The 20,652-nt window shown below is 48.5% G+C and overlaps 1 protein-coding gene and 1 non-coding gene across 5 annotated transcripts in view; both read right to left on the bottom strand.

The window, feature by feature from the left end:
* Window positions 1-871: 871 nt before the first annotated feature.
* Window positions 872-20,652, bottom strand: part of OVOL2 (ovo like zinc finger 2) — a 78,103-nt gene continuing 58,322 nt past the window's right edge. For 3 of the 4 annotated variants that reach the window (XM_077872079.1, XM_077872078.1, XM_077872080.1), the window contains 2 exons: window positions 16,075-16,264; window positions 872-1,555 (listed from right to left, as the gene is read on the bottom strand). In XM_077872079.1, coding sequence (XP_077728205.1) covers window positions 1,245-1,555; window positions 16,075-16,264 — 501 coding nt within the window. In that variant the 3' untranslated portion in view covers window positions 872-1,244. Of the gene's footprint in view, window positions 1,556-16,074; window positions 16,265-17,294; window positions 17,554-20,652 lie in introns of those variants that run through there. The other variant, XM_077872081.1, reaches the window with a different exon arrangement.
* Window positions 14,819-14,950, bottom strand: LOC144298959 (small nucleolar RNA SNORA43). Its single transcript, XR_013365791.1, has one exon. It is a non-coding gene; the product is annotated as a small nucleolar RNA SNORA43 (small nucleolar RNA).

Raw genomic sequence — 20,652 nt, 5'->3', positions numbered from 1 at the left:
CGCAAGATTTCCTTCCACTTCTAGGGTGAAGAGGAGGCTGGGGAACTCAGACCCAGGGCACCAGAGGAAAGCAGCCAAAGGGCCACAGGGTGGGGCAGATGAGCACTCAGTTTGGGCAGCACCTGGGACTGAGGAAAATCTCTCTCTCAGCCACCATGATTCCCCCTGACGGTTTGGGTCCTTCCTGCTATCCCCACCCCCCAATCACAGAAGGACCCTGGAAACCACCTCTCATCCCCATAGGCTGCTGCCTCTCTTTTACCCTATCTTGGGCTCAGGTCTGCTTTATCATTAACCTCCTGGGCCTCTGGGGCCAGACCTCCCAGGTGAGGAGATGCAGGTGGCCAAAGGTCACAGCACTCAGCAGTCACATGCCCCAAAGGAGACTGCTGTCCCTCCCACAAGAGCACAGTGTGCACCAGGCCAGCGAGCATTCCTCACGCTCCAGCGTTTGCCACTTCTCCACCACTGCCAGACTCAACAAAGGGACAAGTACTTACAGCCAGCAAGTCCCAGCCCCAAAAACCCAGAAGCATCTCCACAGTAACCCCAGGATCTCAAAAAGTGACGAAAGCGTTGGTGAGTGACCTTCCCCGTCCACCCCAGGCATCTCTGCTCATCAGCCTTGAGGCACCTGTTCATCTGCTCTGCTACCCAGGGCTCAAGAGTTGCTTCTTTGAACTCACCCGCCAATACACAAGCATCCACCCCAAACAACCTCAAGCGAATGTCACAAGAAGCCCTAAACAGGGAGCTAGCCCTCAGTGCTCTGTTTTGTTTTTATAAGGGAAGTTCCATGAGAACATTTCATTTATTAAAATAATTCCTTTAAACTCTTTCAGAATAATAAAATTCATTTTCCTTACTTGAGTAGCACTGCAAGTAGAAGTACTTTTATTTCAAGGCACCATAAATGATAGTCTCTCTAAGAACACCTCTGCCTCCACATATGAAAATCCTTTAAAAAAAAAAAAAAAAAGAAAGAAAGAAAGAAAAAAGGAAAACACCTCACAGCAATCATGATCAACACAAACTTTTGTTAATGTGACTGTTCAACAGGATGTGGGTTACGGGGGGCCTGGCTCCTCTATGATCATTGACAACCCTTATTAGAACAGATCCCCCAGCTCAGGCCCTGGAAGGACAGGGGAATGAACGAAACCCACATAAGGTGGGGGACATTCCAAACCCCAAACTCCTATCAACGTGCCAGCTCTGGAGTTTCTCCCAGCTCCTCCTCCTCTTCACTTCTCCTCCTCGCTCAGGTTGGCATTCCCCTGGCGTGTGGACATCAGCTTGGTCTGCAAAAGAGCCGCTAGTTTTTTGGATGTCTTTTTGAGAAAGGCGCTGCCCGGGTGGGCACTGTTCACGTGCAGGTACAGGTCCTCCTGGGTGGGCCCCGTGTAGCCACAATCCTCACAGACATAAAGCTTGTCCCGACGTTGTTTGTAGGCGTACTGCTGCTGCACCCCGTGGATCTTCTTCAGGTGCGACTCCAAGGAGCAGCGCTGGGTGAAGGCTTTGTTGCAGATGTCACATTTGTAGGGGCGAATGCCTGCAAGGTTGATGGGTGGACACATCACCAGTTGGTCACCACCAAGCCAGAGCCTCCCAACCATGAAGCCATTTAAAATCATGATGCACAACCCAATAGCAGAAAACCAAATGGCCTGATTCAAAACCGGGCAGAGGAACTAAACGGACCCTCTTCCAAAGAAGGCAGGCAAAGAGCCAACAGGTACATGACAAGGTGCTCAACACCATTGATCATCAGGAGAATGTGAGTCACAACTGCCATGAAATATCACCTCGCACCTGTTAGAATGATTATCATCAAAGACAAAAGATAGCAAGGGTCCTTGAGGATGTGGGGGAAAGGGAACCCTTGTACACTGGTGGTGGAAATGTAAACTGGCACAGCCATTATGGAAATCAGTATGGAGGTTTCCCAAAAAATTAAGAATAGCACTACCAAGGACGCCTCGGTTGCTCAATGGTTGAGCGTCTGTCTGGCTCAGGTCGTGATCCTGGAGTCCCGAGATCGAGTCCCGTATCCAGCTCCCCGCAGGGAGCCTGCTTCTCCCTCTGCCTAAGTCTCTGCCTCTCTCTCTCTCTCTGTGTCTCTCATGAGTAAATAAATAAAATCTAAAAAAAAAAAAAAAAAAAGGAAGAGCACTACCATATGATCAGAAATCCCACGACTAGGATACATATCCAAAGAAAAGGAAAACAGGATCTCAAAGAGACATCTGCACACCTGTGTTCACCGCAGCATTATTCACAACAGCCAAGACATGCACATAATCTAAGTGTCCATCAACAAATGAATGGATAAAGAAGATGTGGTGTATTTATACAATGGAATATTATTCTGCCATGAGAAAGGAAATCCTACTATTTACAACATCGTGGATGAACAGTGAGGGCATTATATGAAATAAACCTACAGAGAATGATAAATACAGCATGGTACTACCTGTACATGGAAAAGTCAAACCTGTGGAACAGAGTGGATAAACGGTTGTAGGAGGGGTAGGAAAAATAGGGAGGAAAAAATATCCGCACGACCAGGGATTTGACGTGAGGAAAATGATTAAGACAGGAAACAAGGTGTAGACGTCTACAAAGGTTCACAACATCCCCATGAGCAAACATAAAAAGGGATGCCAACCTCGCAAAGAAACACCACCTGGCTTTGGGAGGAAGGGTTTTGGTCTTCCCACTTGTATGCCTTAATGTTTTGGTTTTATAATGGGCAAAGCAAAACTTGTTTTTAGTTTAGTTGTGGTTTTCCGGAAACAGACCCTCTGACAAAGATTCCAGCAGCGCCTATAAGTGAGCGAAGACATGGGGGCTGGGAGAGGAAGGAGCCCTATGAGGTATGGACAGCAAGGCGGTCACTGCTGTGGGCAACCAGAGTCCAGTTCCCCTGGACAAGTTAGGACACTGACCTCTGAGTCATCCTGCCCCTTACAGCTAGGGTACCCCCACCCCCAGCAGCACTGTCAGGGGCCGCCCCTGGGAGGTGCTGATTCTCCCTCCCCGGCTTGTGCCAGCAAGAACACTGTCAGGCAGAGTTGCAGGTGTGGGCAGTCACAACGTCAATGGGTGTGCCCAGAAACGGCAGGAGCCAGGGGCGTGGGCTGGACATGGGTGGCATCTGCCACAGTTATGAAAGCATTTCCAAACGAGATCTCATGCTGGCCTCAGCATCCGGCTAATATTCGTGGGGATTGCCTTCTAGATGGATAGTTCCCATGTGCCATCCACACCAGGGAGCTCAGCCTCATGAAAGCACAGACCTGCCCATTTCACGGAGGGCACTCATTCTGACTCTGAGGTTAGAGTGCCACATAAACTGATGTGTGTAAGGCCTAATGTAGGCTGTAAGGGATGAGTGTCATGCCAGGGGTACCAGGAACAGGTGGGGGGCAGCCACCACCATCAGACCATCTTAGAGCCCAGAGGCCAGCAGAGTCATCCTGCGCAGGAATCACCAAAGCAAAATTTAAGGGCAGGCCAAAAACTCATCAATCAAGTTAGATAATGTTTCAAAAATTGAAACACACTGAAAAAAAAAATCCCTAAGAACAAGTTATCAAAATCTTAAACAAGGACAAGACCCGACAATATCCTCCTGGAGCTTGCAACGAAAGGAAAGATGTGCACTTCAGGGAGATGTTTACATGTATTTTTTAAGTGGTTATTCTTTATCTCCATCCTGTTCTGATTGTTGAAATAAATACACTGAAAAATTGAAAAGGAGCTGTATTAAAACTTCCATTTAAAAATGTTTAAATATTTTTGTACACAAACATAGGATTTATCATGCTTTTACTATCCTGGCTTTAGTGGAAGCAAACTTATCCTAAGATATTTTCAAAATCTACTTTTTTAGCTCCACAATAATCTGGAGGATTTATCCATGTTGGTGCTTACAGCTGGGTTTCATTCCTTTTCAACAGCACCAGGGTGTTTTGTTGTACTGCTATACCCAAATGCCATCTTTCACAAGCCAGAGATAGACCGACTGCCTTGTACAACCGGGTCCTAACATGTACTCCTCAGACGGATAATCGAACTGCACCACTTGGGAGCTTGTAGTAAATGCAGAGTCCCACCAGGTCCCACCCCAGCCCGAATTGGACGTGGTGCTGTGGTCCTCCAACCCAGGGTGGGGGGGATAGGGGGGCAGGGTGGGTGAGCGTTTGCCAAAACACAGATTCCTGGCCCCAGCCCTGGTGGTTCTCATTCTGGAATGGATAGGGCTGGGACTCCCAGGTTCCTAGCACATTCCCAGGTGATGCAGAGGCTTGCTTGTCCCGGGACCTCTTTGGGAGTCACAGGTCTAAAGACACACCAAATTAGGCATGACCGATACTGAACAGGAAGAAAACAGAACATCTGAATACACCAATTACCAGCAAGGAGATTGAATCAATAAACAAAAAACTCCCAACAAACAAATGTCTGGGACCAGAGGGCTTCACAGGCAAACTCTACCAAGTGAGGCATGAAGACAGCACTTCGGGGGGTCTGCAAGCAGTCCTGGTCCCAATATTTTCTCTCCAAGGTTAAAAGTCCTCACTTTCTTAATGGTGGCTCACGGAATTGGGCAAGAGAGCCCCTCCTGTTCACGAAGTACACAGATGATAAAGGAAGTTGAAATGAAAAAATATCCACTCCCCACCCCCATCCAACCAACTGAACAAACCAAATTGCTTTCATTTTTCATCCAGTCCACATCCAGAAGTACACACATGAAACATATCCCGTAACATTCAGGTGAAAAGTGTGTTGGGTCAATGAAATTCTACTCAAGCAGAATGCAAGTCTATATTATATTCCACACATTCTAGAAAAACTGCCAGAACGTAAGAAATTCTTTTACAAGCCTCGGCATTCAGCACATAATAGGTGCTCAGTAAATAATTTTTAAATGAAGGAATGAATGAATGAACCCCTACCGGCCCTGGCCTGCAGAAAAAGATTCAAGAAACAAATGTAAGGAAAAGGGCTGCTTTGGGTTTCATGCTCAGGCCTGTTAGAGGGCTTTGTATCTCTTCAGGCCTTCTGCGCCATGCCAGCAGCGGGCTCCCCCAATCTCTGGCAGATCAAGCAACAAACCTGATTTCAAACCCACAGCTCATCACAACAGAAATTCACCCAGAGACCAGTTACTCCTTTCAGCAGTTATTGGAAATAACCCACTACTGTCTTAAAACATCAAACTAGGGGGGATCCCTGGGTGGCTCAGCAGTTTAGCACCTGCCTTTGGCCCAGGGCATGATCCTGGAGTCCCGGGATCGAATCCCACGTCGGGCTCCTGGTGCATGGAGCCTGCTTCTCCCTCTGCCTGTGTCTCTGCCTCTCTCTCTCTCTCTCTATCATGAATAAATCAATAAATCTTTTTTTAAAAATAAATCTTTAAAAAAAACAAAAACATCAAACTAGGGACGCCTGGGTGGCTCAGTGGTTGAGCGTCTGCCTTGGGCCCAGGTCGTGATCCCAGGGTCCTGGGATGAGTCCCGCATCAAGCTTCCTGCAGGGAGCCTGCTTCTCCTTCTGCCTGTGTCTCTGCCTCTCTGTGTGTGTCTCTCGTGAGTAAATAAATAAAATCTTTAAAAACAAAACAAAAAAACCCATCAAACTAAACATGTGAGAGTGGCACATTTACACACACCCCCCCAACCCCCGCCGCCGCAAACTCCCAGGCCCCAGGGAAGATGAGGCTTCCAGTCCTGCTCTAGGAGACCCCACCCCCTTGGGGACACAAAAAGGTCATGGGAAGTGACTGTGGACCAGGACTCTGCTGGATCCCTGCCCCCTGGCAGAGGCGAGCATGCCAGGAGCACACCTGCTTCTCCTGCATCAACAGGTCAGCTGAGCACCTTCCACGGGCAGAGCACCCAGCAAGGCCCAGACAGCAAAGGCTAGAGATTCCAGAGCCTTGCATCGTCCAGACAATAGCTTGAGGATGACTGCTGCAGGATGGCTTTTCTCAGGGAGGGTGGGATGTGAGCCTGGCTGGGTGGATAGGGGACTTGCAGACACCAAGACGTATGGAAGAGAGCAGGCACCAAAAGTTCCAGTTGGGGCAATTCTGGCTTTGGCACACCTGCTTCACCTCCCCTCTCTGGAAATACTACATTCATCCCTCGCTCACTGGTGCAAACAGACGCTGTCATGCAGCAGCCTCCAGGGTGATCCTTTCTGGGCTTGAAAACAAACCCCTTCCTCCTGCAGCACCCATCCCCCCATGAACTCGGGGGTGGGTGGGAGACAAAGGTGGCCAGAGAGAATGCCTGGGCAAAGAGGACAGACGCCAAGGCCTCCCCAACTTTGGAGTCTCACCCACCTTAGTGCTCTGGAGGAAAGGCCAACCTTGCTCAGCCTGCAGTGGGATACCAGGAACGGGAAAACATCAAGCCCACACCAACCATCAGTAACCTACAGACACCCACACAGCAGGAGGCCTCTGAAAACCCACACATCACACATCAGCTACTTGTTCCATGAGCACTGGATAGATATGGCTGAACCCCTCCAAACCTCAGCGTCTCTCCTGAGTAAATAAATAAATGGGGATAACATTCATACCCCCTTGTTAGGTTGCTCTGAGGATTAATGGACCCATCACCTGCAAAGGGCCCAGCACATATTAAGCACCCAGTGGAATAGAGCTCTGAGAGTTTACAGGACACAAATACGTCCTATTCATAAACTGGTTGGTGGGGACATACATAGTATTTGTCTTTACGTAGGATCTGTACATACACTTGTATTTGCATGCACTTTGGGGTATGTTGCTTATTTCACATTGAAAGAAAAAGGGGATCATTGTTTTCAATGTAGTCATTAGGTGTCTGGCGGGAAGAAGGGTGGAGAGACCTCCTTCGCCAGCAACCCTTTTGAACATTGTACCCTATGTGCTCTGACCTCATCCAAAAAATACTGCATTGGGTTATCCAAAAGCGTTTCTTCTCCTCAAATTGTCTTTCCTATTACCAAAATCAAGCTTCAAATCACACACCTCCAAAGAAAATTCTTTGCTACTGGTGCTTTCTGCTTGCTTTCCATGCCTTAGCTAAGTGCTCTATTATTGATACAAACATGAACTTTAGCAAGAAGCTCCTTGTGGGAGTGAGTATTTAGGGCAGCCTCCTTGGGAGGCAATGTGGCCATGCCCATCAAAGACTGTTGTTTGTCTACCCTCTGGCCCACTTTAGGGAAATTATCTACAGAAAGACTCACACAGGTAGACAAAAGATGTATAAGAATATTCATGGCAGTCTGACATTTTAAAAAGGGAGGGAGGGAGGGAGGGAGGGAGGGAGGGGAGGGGAGGGAGGAAAGAAAAGTCTGAGAATGGAAACAAGTTGCTTAGTTGGGACAAGGGGAAATGATGGTGCCTCCACATTTGAAATTGTCATAATCTCGTATTAAAAAATGCTCTGACAATTATTTAAGAGGTGTGTCTACCCGTGCAGATATAATACAGTGTCCAAGATATATATGACATGAAAAAAGCAGTGTGTATTAACAACTTCTGGGGGAAAACTTAAATGGTGGTTTGCTTTCAGTGTGGAACTGGGGCTTGGCAGGGGAGGAAGGCTTACTTCTTTTCCCTTTCATATTACTTTTTTAGCTAAAAGGGAAGCCAGAATGAAATAGAGCAGGGACAGCCTGATGAGTGAAGGAGGTGATCCCACCACACAACCCTTCCCTAGGGGTGGAGTTTACTTTCTTTTTTTCCTGCCATCTGCCCCACTCCAAAATTCTCCCAATCTGCATTTCCCCCCTTCCCCCCTACCAGTCAATCCTACCTGGTGGCTCCAAACAAAGACACCATTGTTTCCTCTTCTTCAATCAAGATGGGATTTGTTTGCCTTCCTGGCCCTCTCAAGGTGGCCGATGGAAGATCAGGCCAGAGGGCGTCTCAGGGGTGGGGCAGATACTAACATCAGCTTTGACCCGCGCCCCCTCCCCACTTCCCGGCCCTCGAATCTACATTCCTCAGCTTCTCTCTCTGGAGCCTAGAAGCTAGCACAGGTATGGCAGGCGCCTTGAACGGGCTTCTTTATTCCAGAGTCATAAAGTTATGACTAACGTGGGTGCTACCTCATGGCACAACCCCATAAAGTCTGAGCTGGGGACCCCACAGGTGTGTGTGCCCTTTACAGCTCTCCCCCTAAGAAACAAATCATTTCCTTCCATGGGTGGCCAATCCTAGGATGCATCCTGGTTGGTTCAACCTAAACATTTAAACAAATCCAAAAGAACTGCCTCTAAAAAAACAGGCCCATGATGTTTTTCCCGGGCAGCAAACTGAATATCCATTTGTTTCTTTAAAGCTCATGGCCCCCTCTCTCTATTTTTTTTAAATATTTTATTTATTTATTTATGAAAGAGGCAGAGACACAGGCAGAGGGAGAAGCAGGCTCCCCACAGGGATCCCGAAGTGGAACTCGATCCCAGGACCCTGGGATAACGTCCTGAGCCCAAGGCAGTTAGTTCCTCAACCACTGAGCCAGCCAGGCATCCCCGCCTCTCTCTATTTTTTTTTTTTTTTTTTTTGCCTCTCTCTATTTTGACCATAATCTCCCACACTAGCCTTAGTGGACCTGTCAATCCCACTCAAATACAGCAGTTTCCTCCACTATGTGTGTGGTGGCTGCTGCCAGTCCCTTTGCAGACCCTGTTTCTGAGGCACTTCATTCTGCATCTACCGTGTGTGTTGCTAACAGTTCCCGGCTGTCCCCTTCTCCAAGGAATGAGCACGGGCAACTGACCTCCCAGCCCAGGGGAGTGGCTTCCCTCAGCCAATATCTGATGGCATCGAAATGTCCCCCACTTGCCTATAGTGCCATTCACACTAGAGAACCCCCAGGGGACCAGACTAAGGCCACATCTCTGCTCACCCCCTGCCCCTGCTCTATCCTGCTCCCCTCCCCCACCCCATTCACAGGTTTCCTCTGACAGCCCTCCCCCAAGAAATCATTTTATAAGAATCACCAGCTCAGAAGCTGCTTCTAGGGAACCAGATCCAAGACAGTCTGGATTGAAAAAAGCCCCTTGTTTGCTCGCTGATCTATTTTCACAAATCATTAAGTGTTTTTGGTGCATCAGTTTCTGTTTTCCAACCTTGAATCAGATGTCATTTGACTAACATCTCCTCTCCCCATCTCTCTCTCTCTCTCTCTCTCTCTCACACACACACACACAAACACACACCCTCTGAGTTACTTTTTTCCGTGAAGTCATCCAAAAAAAAAAATCTTAATCTTTTCTTTCATCCACTTGGATATTAAGGTAAGACATTTACAGGCTCTGGTTTCCCTGGGTCTCTTTCAAGAGATCTCCTGGTATTCTGAGTCTTTCCTTAGATGCCCTGTCCCTCTCAGCACAGGACAGGAGATGTGGGGGAGGAGAGCTTCATCCTGGCTCTCTGTGCCACTCACTTTGCCCACTGCATGGATACTGATCTCAGGTCAGGCTTTCAATCAGTCATGACTGGTCTAATCAGACTGTAAACAAACGTAGCCTTCACTCAACTGTGTCTACCGTATTTGTGTTCACACATCTTTGCTTCTGCTCTAAATACATTTACTTGTTATCGTCAATAGCAAAAAATCCAACCTTCATAGCTTAATCAAGACCCAATTCGCAGAATTCTGGTAAGATCTTTGGAACCAGTGAGGTTGTTTGCACAAACTTTAAAAATGTTGAGAATCCCAAATTTTTGACCTTTTAACTGATTAACTGTTTTGTGTAGAGCTCCCCAGGATGCTGTGGTGGGTCCTCCAGCTGCTGGCATGACCACACCCCCAGAGCCAGGACTCCTTTTTCAGTTTGCTGAAGTAAGCCCTTTGCTCCTCATTTTGGTCCCTTATTACCTGGAGGCACATCTCCAGCAGCAAATAAGCCCAGGGCAGGAAAAACAGGTTCAAGATATTTCTGTAATTCTACTTGTTGATCACTTTAAAAGTCAAAACTATGATTGAAAAATTTTTAAATCGTTATCTCTAGATTCGATCTCTTTTTTTCTCTAGATTAGATCTTACAGGCTATGCTATCCAACAGAAATTAAAATGCAAGCCATTTTGTAATCTCACAATGCCCAATAGCCTTATTAAAATAAGTAAAAAGCGGAGCACCTGGGTGGCTCAGCTGGTTAAGTATCCGACTTTTGATTTTGACTCAGGTCATGATCTCGGGGTCCAAGCCCCGCATCGGGACTTCAAGGTGGGTGTAGAACCTGCTTAAGATTCTCCCTCTGCCTCTGCCCCTCCCTCCCCACTCCTCACCCCCTTTATGCATGCATTTTCTCTCTCTAAAAAGAGGTAAAAAGAAGGACTCCTGGGTGGCTCAGCAGTTGAGCATCTGCCTTTGGCTCAGGGCGTATCCTGGGATCAAGTCCCCCCCCTTCTGCTTCTCCCTCTCTCTCTCTCTCTGTCTCTTATGAATACATAAGTAAAATCTTTTTTAAAACAGTTAAGTAAGGGATCCCTGGGTGGCGCAGCGGTTTGGCACCTGCCTTTGGCCCAGGGCGGGATCCTGGAGACCCGGGATCAAATCCCACGTCGGGCTCCCGGTGCATGGAGCCTGCTTCTCCCTCTGCCTGTGTCTCTGCCTCTCTCTCTCTCTCTGTGTGTGTGTGTGTGTGTGTGTGACTATCATAAATAAATTAAAAAAAAAAAAAAAGTTAAGTAAAAAGAAAACAGATGCAATTTTAATGATATATTTTGTTTAACCCACCGTATTCAAAATATTAGCATTCCAGCGTGGAATCAACATTAAATACTGAGGTGTTTTACATTCTTAATTTGCATTCAATCTTCAAAATCTGGTGTCGGTTTTACGCGTAACAGCACATCTCGGCCAGACCAGCCGCAGGTTGGGGACTTGGAGGCTACCTGTGGCCGGGGCCTGCTGTGGCTGGGATGGCTGCATTTTCCCCCTCTTAGATGCCCCCCTTCATGGGTAAACTGTGGAAAACACTAGGTGGAAGACATTATGATTCATCAACTTCAGTAACTTTCAACCGCTCTATGAGTCACTAGGAATGTCACCTTTGAGGAGAAAGAGATGGAGGAGCTCAGTCAGGAGTCTGAGTCTTCCTCGCTCACTGAATGGGTATGTTGGCGCCACCAAACATGCACACTTGGGCTTCTGTGCAACCTGCTCACTGCCAGGCTGCAGTGCGAAGTCTGTGCCACACCTGAGTGTCCCCTCACCTCACATTCTTGCAGAGCAAGTAAGCTTCTAGTAACTGGAATGGGGCGGGCTGGTGAGCCCCCAGCCTCAGGGAGAAAACTGAGTGAGGAAGACACTGGGAGGTGAAGGGGACAGAGAAGGGGACTGACAAAATGGAAAACCGTGAACTCCAGCACGGAGCTGGTCTGGTTCTCAACTCCACCACCTATGGTTATTTGACCACCCTGAGCCTGGTCTCCTTATCTGTGAGGTGGGGCTTGTGAACTCCTTGGGGTTGAGATAGCAGGATAAATGCTGAGGGCCTGGCATGAAGGCAAGTGACTACTCACAGCTTGCTGCCATCTGAAGAAGCTGTGTCACCCTCTGCAGAGACTCCCAGTCTCTGCCAAGCCATCTCCCTCACTTGCTCACTCCCCAGCCTTCCACTGGGTCACCTCAGTTCCAGGAAAGTCAGTGGCTTCCTGCATCTCGCTGCTGGAGGGAAGAGCTGCCTAGGAAATGAGGCCCCAGGATGGATGCCCATCAAGGAGGGATGGGAGTTGCTGGATAAATACCCCAGCTTCTTCATCCCTGGAGCAATTCTCTGGTGCATTCTATGTGGTTCTCCAGGGCATCCCCAGTGGGGTTGAGCCCCAGTTACTCACAGTGATAACCTGCTCATTAGCTTGCTCCTATTGGCTGTCTCCCCCTTCCCCCCTCCCCTCTGTAACCCCTCACAGGGCCTCCTGAGATCACCTCCCAAATAAACTGCTTACAATCAAATCCTTAGGTCAGGGTCTGCAACCCAAACTCAGACACTTGGCATTTGCGAGGCCCTTCCTCCTTCTGTCTAGCTGTGGAGATCTGGCTCATCCTTTAAGACCGGCCAAAAGGACACCTCCAAGAAGTCTCCCTGGAGCCCTGGCAGAAACAATGCACCTGCCAGGCCCCCCACAGGCTTGGGCTACTTTTTCTTGCTTAACACCTCTGCAGTTTTTTCTCCTGTGACAGTCGGATGTCTGAGTTATTTCACCCCATGCCAGCTGAGCTCTCCATGAGCACAGAGGGGAATCCTAGGGCCTGTCACATAGCAGGGTCTCAGGAAACCTCTGCTAATTATTTGAACGTTTACTACTAATGATAGTTAATATTTACTAAGTGCTTATGATGTATGAAGCACTTTATATGCAATTATTATCCTGAAACCACACAACCATTATTTTCGGATCGGTACTAAACCTATGCCCACTTTAGAAATGGACAAACTAAAAAATAAATAAATAAATAAAATTTAAAAAAAAGAAATGGACAAACTAAGATACCCGCCCCCCAAAAAAAAGATTTAAAAAATTGAGACAAGGTTGCACAATCAGCTAGCTCTGATCTGTAGTTTTAAAGCACAGTGCAACTGACTCAACCTGCAAACTCTTCTCAGAGAAGCAGTCAGTCCCTGATATTTCCATTAACAGTCAACTCAGTCACAGATGAGGCAACCCCATGGGCTCAGTGCTTTACTCCAATCAGCCGGCAATGACCCCTGAGCCCACTTCACTTTGTCTTAAAGGTCAGGGTCAGGGGGTAATCACTGCGCCCACCAGGCAAAGAGTTTCAGGAGAAGCAGGCCACGTCCTCAAGAACATCTTCAGACAGAGATGGAAAGCCAAGAAACACTCCAGGACAGCCAGTGACAGATGACTGAGTGAGGAGTCCCCAACTTCCTCCAGCCCCTTGGGTCGGCTGTCTTCGAGCCCAGCCACTTGATGGGTCCACTGATAGCCTTGGACCTTCCACCACATACAGGACTCCCCACATCCTACAGAACGCTCCACCTGCCCCCCTCAGGATGCTCTACCACCCACAGGACCCCTGGCCCACCACTAAGTATTCTCCTTGTGCCACCCTAAGGAGCTTGCCTGGCCACACAGAGATCAAACTTTTACGGATTCCCTGGTGCTAGGGACTAATAAAGAAGCTTTACAGCCAGACCCAGAAGAGTACACACTATATGATTCCATTTCTACCATGCTCAAAACCAGACAGTCATCCATGCTGTTACAAGTCACACTAGTGGTGCCTCTTGGAGGAAAGGTGACAGCGACAGAGGGAGAAGCCGTGACTTCTGGGGGCTGGAAGTATGGCAGTCCCCCTTATCAGTGGCTTTGTTTTCAGCGATTTCAGTTATCCATGGTCAACCGCAGCCCAGAAGCAGATGATCCTCCTTCTAACATACCATTAGAAGGTCAGTAGCCTAGCATTACATCACAATGTCTGCGTCACTCACCCCGCTTCATCTCATCTTGCAGGCATTTTATCACCTCACATCATCACAAGAAGAAGGGGGAGTTTGGTATAATAAGATATTTTGAGAAAGAGAGACCACATTCACTTAACTTTTATTACAGTATACTGCTATAATTGTTCTATTTTATTACCAGTTATTGTTGTTCATCGCTTGCTATGCCTAATATGTAAATTAAACTTGATCATAGGTGTGTGTATATATATACGAATATATATATATGAAAAAGCATAGAATATATAGGGTTTGGCACTACCTGGGTTTTCAGACATCCACCGAAGTCTTGGAATGTATCCCCGTGGATAAGGGGGACTGCTGTATTCTGTTTCTGGATCTCAGTGCTAGTTACGTGGGTGTGTTCATTTTGTGAAAATTCCTAAACTTGTCAAACTGTACATTTATGATCTGTGTGCTCCTCTGGCTGCATGCTACATTTAAATGAAAAATCCACTTGAGAAAAGGTTTCTTAAAAGGAAAAAGAAACTCTTGGGTGTGCCAGCCCACTCTCTCAGGTGGATGACACTCTGGCCTGGGAAACAGCTCCTGGCCAGCACAAAGCAGTGTGATAAGAGCTATAAAAGAAATCTGAATACGGAGGATCAGAGAGGGGGGCCCTGTGTGAGAATTAAAGAACAGGGAACTCCATCTGGAGGGAGGAGTGGACACTTTCCTATCCTAAGATGCCAAAGGAAACCCCAAACTCTGAAAGGGTTTGAGGATCAGGAGACTATAGATAATAAATGCTATGGGACTATCGGGAGAACGGGTCATGACCAGGACGGGGTTGAATGGTTAGGAAGGGATGGGTTTATTTTTTTTTTTTTTTTTTTTTCAGCCCCAGTCACATCCCTCCACTCACCAGCGTCCTGGTTTGGACCATGGCTCACTGGGCTCCACACAGGCCTGACCTTTACAAAGCCAGGTGCGGCCCTCTGGCCTCCCTCCCATCCCCAGCCTGACGAGACATCCTCTCCTCTCAAAGGGTCCTTAAAGCAGGGGTCTGGAGGCACAGGGAGGGACAACAGGCCACTCATAGCAGCTCTCAGCCAGGGATGCACAACACACTTGCCCAAGGACTTCCAGAAAGCCCTCTGCAGACAGACCTACAGAGGGACTGTTTTCAGGAAAGAGACCTCCTCCCGGTCAATCCCACTGTGCCAAAAGCTCATATACATGCATGGTGCACTCAATTCCCATAAAGGGTCTCTTTACAGACAAATCAGAAAAAGCGTTTGGTGCCAGGCTCCACATTCCCAGGCAGAAGCCCGGGGTAGGTGTGCCTGCCGAGCGCACGTAGTAGCAACCGCGTCCACGGCAGCTGAGGCATGTTTGGCTACAAACCATTCTTAGTGCCCACTGTTCTGAGCACTGAGCGTAGAAATAGCCACTTCCTCTTTGCCCTGACATCCCAGGTGCAGCAAAGCAGCTGTATCTGTGGTGCTAGTAGAAGGGATGGGTTTATTTTTTTTTATTTTTTATTTTTTTAATTTTTATTTATTTATGATAGTCACAGAGAGAGAGAGAGAGAGAGAGAGAGAGGCAGAGACACAGGCAGAGGGAGAAGCAGGCTCCATGCACCAGGAGCCCGATGTGGGACTCGATCCCGGGTCTCCAGGATCGCGCCCTGGGCCAAAGGCAGGCGCCAAACCGCTGCGCCACCCAGGGATCCCCAAGGGATGGGTTTAAATGAGACGAAATGGGATAGGATAGGATGGGACAGGACAGGACGGGGATTTGAAGATGCAACTCAGATTGTAAGGAGCTTTACATGAAGCCCATCAAGATGAGGAGTCTGGATTTCATCTCGCCCAGAGTTGGAGATTTTCAGCAAGGAAATGGCATCCTTAGAATTATCCTCCAAAGAGCCCTCTTTTCAAGTGGACCTCAAAGGAGAGCCTTTGAGGAACTGTGGACCTCAAAGGGCAGCCTAGAGGCCAGATGTTTCCAAATGACAGCTAAAGAGGCTAGTCAGAGGGCTGGGAGAGAGATCAATGGGCACCTCTAGGATTCTCTGTGAACTGAGCTGGTAAGGACCCAGATCCACGCTTTGTAAGTCAGGAAACTGAGCAAGGAATGAAGGGAGGAAGACACTTGCCAGCCTCACATACGAGCCGAACATTTCCTTCTCTTTTTGAGCTCTTAGGAAATCATTCTGAGACAGGCTTGCATCCCAACAAAGGGGCAGAAGACACCACCAGTGGCATGAGAACCCACACTAGCAGTCAGTTGGATGAGGGCTGAGCTATGCCCCCAGCCTTGCGTCCAACTTCACAAATCCTCAGAACACTCCCAGCCAGTGATCTGTCTTGAGTGGTCCTAGAACTTGGACCATTACCACATCTTACAGAGGTGAAAACTGTCAGAAAAGAGGCTTGCCGGGCACAAGGTGACTCAGCTGGTGCTGACACAACCAGGAGGTGAGCCCAGAGGTGCTGGCCTCAAATGCCCCCAGCCTTCAATCTTTCCTGAAATTCGATACCGCCCCATGCTCTCCATCTGGTTCTTTGGTGGTGAAGGAGCAGGAACTCCATTGGCCAGGAGGACAAAAGCAACCGCGGAGTACACGCCCCCTTCCTCACCTGTATGCGTGCGGACGTGCCTCTTCAGGTCAAAGGTGTCATTGAAGCCCTTGCCACAGAAGGTGCACAGGTGCCTCTTCACCTGGTTGTGGCACTTGAGGTGGCGGTTGAGCATGCGCTGCAGGCGGAAGCCCTTGCCGCACAGCTCACAGTTGTGGGCCGCTGGGTCGCTGCACGTGCCTGTGGTGAACTGGAACAGGGAGAGAGAGAGGGTGAGGGTCCTGGTGCAGAGTGAGCACACCAGGTGGGCTCAGCCTGGGAGTGCACCTCCCTATGTCTCCAGGCTTGCCCAGCCTGGGGTTCCTGACTCCTAACACTTCCCAGAGGGTCTTCTTGGCTTTGGGGAAGGCGAGAGAAACAACCGGCAGCTTTCCCCAGCATTGATTCTCCCCTTCTTCCTCAGAATAGACTTCTGATTTCTGGGTCCAACAGCCCCCAGCTAAATGTCTACACTTGCCAGCCTGACAGCAAGTCCCTAATGAAATATACTCCTTCCATGGGGGAAGGTGGTGCCCTCATTCTCCTTTACTCCTTCCTGCTGGCTAGAGCTCCAGCAGCCAGCCTGGACGACTGAGAGGAGGCAGGGCTGAGGAGGAAGAGCAGAAAGGAGTCCAGGTCCTGGAGACGTCGGGGAGCCTGTCCTACAGAGTCCCCAAAGACAGACACAGTCAATTCCCTCCTCCCTGCCTGCATGCTGCTCCATCCATCAAGAGATGGAAACCATTTCCTCTCCCCTGGGATCTGGGCAGGGCCTGTGTAAATTCTAGGTCTTAAGAGACTTAGCAGCTGGGGCACCCGGGTGGCTTAGTCAGTGGAGCATTCGACTTGATCTCAGTTCAGGTCATGATCTCAGGGTTGTGAGATTGAGACGGCTCCTTGTGGCCCCCTGCTGAGCAAACATGGGGCCTCCTTGGGATTCTCTCTCCTTCTCTCTCTGCCCCCTCCCCCAGCTCATGCACATTCTGCTCTCTCTGTAAAACCAAAACCAACACAAAAAAGACTTTAAAGTTTCCACACATTCCCTCTTGGAAGCCAGCTGCCATGTAAGGCATCCGATGCTTCGAGGAAGTCCAAGCAGCCATGTGGAGGGCAAGGCCACTCAGAGAGGCACTGAGGAGCCAGCTAAAACCTAGCCCATGGCTGCCAGCCCCTAAGTGGCTCCGGCCACTCCTCCCAGGGTAGAACTGCCTTGCCGGGCCATGCTTCAGCTTCTAACCCACCGGAGTATGAACAAACAAAATGATCATTTTGGAAAGAGCCTTGGTCAGCATCCCACAGCTTCCAAACCCCAGGCCCTGGGCTTCTGGTCCCATGTTCCCTCGACCATGTTAGCGGCCTCTAAGGAAGAAAAAGGAATCTATAAGTAAGTGGTGAAAACACCAGATCTTATATATTCATCAAAGGTTTCCAAGCTACCAAATCAAATCCTTTAGAAGCTTGATCCAATTGCTCTGCTATTTACAAAAGGGCCTAATAACCTTATTTTCATACACACATCATTAACAGAAAGAGTTGGTCATTGCCTGCCTCAACACCTCCATCACCACCAACACCCTTCTGCTTCCCTTCCCCCTCAGTATTCCCCCCCCACTAAGACCCAGCTCAACTGTTCCCTCCCTGATGCAGCTTCTCCAACTACTGCAGCTTCTTGCCCAAACTGTTGTCTGTATCCCTCAGATGAGGGCCCTCAAACCCTGGTGTGTGCATGAATTCCCTGGGGGTCTTGTTAAAATGCAGGTTCTGATTCAGGAGGTGTGCTGGAGTCTAGATGCTGTGTCTCTAACCAGCTCCCAGGAGGGGCCACTATGGCATGGATGGTACTGAAGACGTGAGGCTCAAGTACTGGCCCACACACAGTTTGGTACTTTATTCCACTCGTTCCAGAGGGTTCCATCATGCACAGATGTTTCCTCAGCATTCTTCTTGTTTCCTCAACTAAATGCCTTTTGCAGAAGTTAGCAAGTGTTTGTGCACATTCCTGCTCCCCATGCCCCAAGCTCAGACTTGGGCTGGTGCATAAAAGAACGTTGATGGGCAGTGGCTCACAAGTGGCAAAATACAAAGAGACTCAGGGAAGGCAAAAGACCCCAGAACACAGTTACTCAGTCGGCCTCTTCATCTGCATGGAGCTTAACGTGTCTCAGGTGGCATATGGAGTGCCCAATCGGCAGCAGGCCCTGTGCTCAGAGCTGGAGGCAGTACAGTCACGAGGATGACTTGTCCCCAAGACACTGCCAGTCTATTGGGGTAGCAGACTGGTCAAAAGGCCACCGACATCTGGACAATGGACAACTCAGAGAGGGACCTACTGCACATGTAGAGGGTGTGAGGGCAGGTGCTTCCAAGGAAGTGAGCCCCTTAGCCAGGCAAAGATGAGGAGGAAGAGAATGACAATGGCAAAGAGTAATTCCAGAAAAGGGCAGTGGGAAACGGAGGACTGTGCGTGGTTCCATAGGGCTAGCCTGAGCCCAAGAAAGTAGTTAAGGAAGAGAGGGTAGTATCCTCTGTGGGGCTCTACCTCAGGGCTCTAAAGAAACTCAGCTCTATTCAAAAGGCAGAGTGGGCATGAGAAGGCACAGAGGAGTTGGGTTGTTGAGTGGTAGCTAGATATCCTCGGCCTCCAACTGCTCACGTCCCACCTCTGCCCTGCAAGCCCACAGGTGTAGGGCCTGGCACTCATCCTGAGGGAGACCCAGATGAGCCCAAGGCTTTCCTATTTCTGTCACCAGGTCAGGGCAGGTCTTCGCCTTGCCCAAAAGTCCCCATTTTGGGGACTGAAGCCCTTTAAAGGATGTGAAAAGACTAAATAAGACCCAGGGCACCTGGGTGGCTCAGCTGGCTAAGTGTCTGCCTTTGGCTAAGGTCCTGATTCCAGAATCCTGGGATCCAGCCCTGCATCAGGCTCCCTGCTCATCAGGGAGTCTGCTTCTTCCACTCCCTCTGCACCTCCCCACTGATCGTGCTCGTGCTCGCTCTCTCTCTCTCTCTTAAATAAATAAATAAATAAATAAATAAATAAGACTAAATATGATCCAAGTCTTGGCAACTGAATATACCCGGAGCTTCTCAAGGCCAGTCTACACAGGAGAAAGGTCACTGAGAGCTGGTGAGTGCCTAATAAAACAGAACATAGACAACCGACTCAGGTAATTTGATTACGATCATGGAGAAAGCTAGACCTGTACTCCTGCAGAACATTCTCAAGGACTTGCAAACTTGCAGTCCAAACCCGAACTCCTGTTGACTTGAAGCCTTTTGGTCAATTCCTATTTTTAAAATGCTCTACACGTAAAATGGATACCTTCTATTACAGCCCCAGATGAAAACCTCCAATCACTGGCACTATTTTGTTTGAAAAGAAACATCTTGAAGGGTAGAGAGAAAAGAGATGGGACGCCTGGGTGGCTCAAGCGGTTGAGCATCTGCCTTCAGCTCAGGGCGTGATCCTGGAGTCCCGGGATCAAGTCCCATGTCGGGCTCCCTGCATGGAGCCTGCTTCTCCCTCTGCCTGTGTCTCTGCCTCTGTGTGTGTGTGTGTGTCTCTCATGAATAAATAAGTAAAATCTTAAAAAAAAAAAAAAAAAAAAAAGAGAAAAGAAAAGAAAGAAAAGAAAAGAAAGGAGGTTAGTGACAATTTAAGGGAGGTGCAGGGCCAATGGATCATCTGACCAAGATGATACACAAAGTCTTTTTACACAGGGGAGAACATGAGAACAGGGGAGGAGACTGGGAACTAAGCCTCCCCCCCACCCCCACCCCGGTCCCAGGGAGAGTTTTCCTCTGGTTTTCTCGGAACAAAAATAGAAACTCCCCACGTGTGCTTCAACAAAGGCAATTTTTCCATTTCTCCACCTTCGTGTATATCTCCATTGCACAGAATAGAAAACTGAGCCAGCACCAGGGGGCTCATTAGGGAATTTCCCCAAGGTGCACCCTCCAACCCATGAAGGACTGTTTGCCACGTCCCTCTCTCTATGACAATCCAGCATCCAGACATCAACAAACTATATTTGAAGCCTTAAAAGGGCCGTATTGAAAGACATAAGGTTAATTACATGGCAAAAGACCATGGCTGATGAAGTCAGCTTCTGCCAGACTATTTCAATTCTCGGAAAGGAAGGAATATTTATAGGACAAATTCCTAAATGTGAGATTTATTCCAGAGTGTATTTCACATATCTGTAATGGCAAAAATTCTGTCTATAATAGCAAAAGACCAGGAACTACCTCTATGTCCATGAATAGGGGCTTTATCAAGACGGTAGAACCATATCATTAAAGCAGCTAGCAAAAGGAAACAGTTATCAGCTGTCAGACACGTGATCCAGGCCAGTCAAACCCCCAGAGGGTTCCAATCGGCTGCCATCTGACCACAACCACAAGAGAAACAGCAGGCAAGAATGGCCCAGCTAAGCCCAGTCATTCCACAGAGCTGGAATACAGAATGATAAATTAAGCTGCGAAATGTGGGGTTATTTGTGAAAGAGCCATAGGGAACTGAATAATAAGAAATGTATTACATTCTCTCCAGAGCACCAGACCTGCCACGTTTCCTAAGGTTCTCTTCCAGGATGGGCC

This window comes from Canis aureus, chromosome 26, assembly GCF_053574225.1.
Source record: "Canis aureus isolate CA01 chromosome 26, VMU_Caureus_v.1.0, whole genome shotgun sequence".
Taxonomy (NCBI): Eukaryota; Metazoa; Chordata; class Mammalia; order Carnivora; family Canidae; genus Canis; species Canis aureus.
Note: the sequence above shows the minus strand (reverse complement) of the source record. Positions and strands in the feature narration are given on the sequence as shown.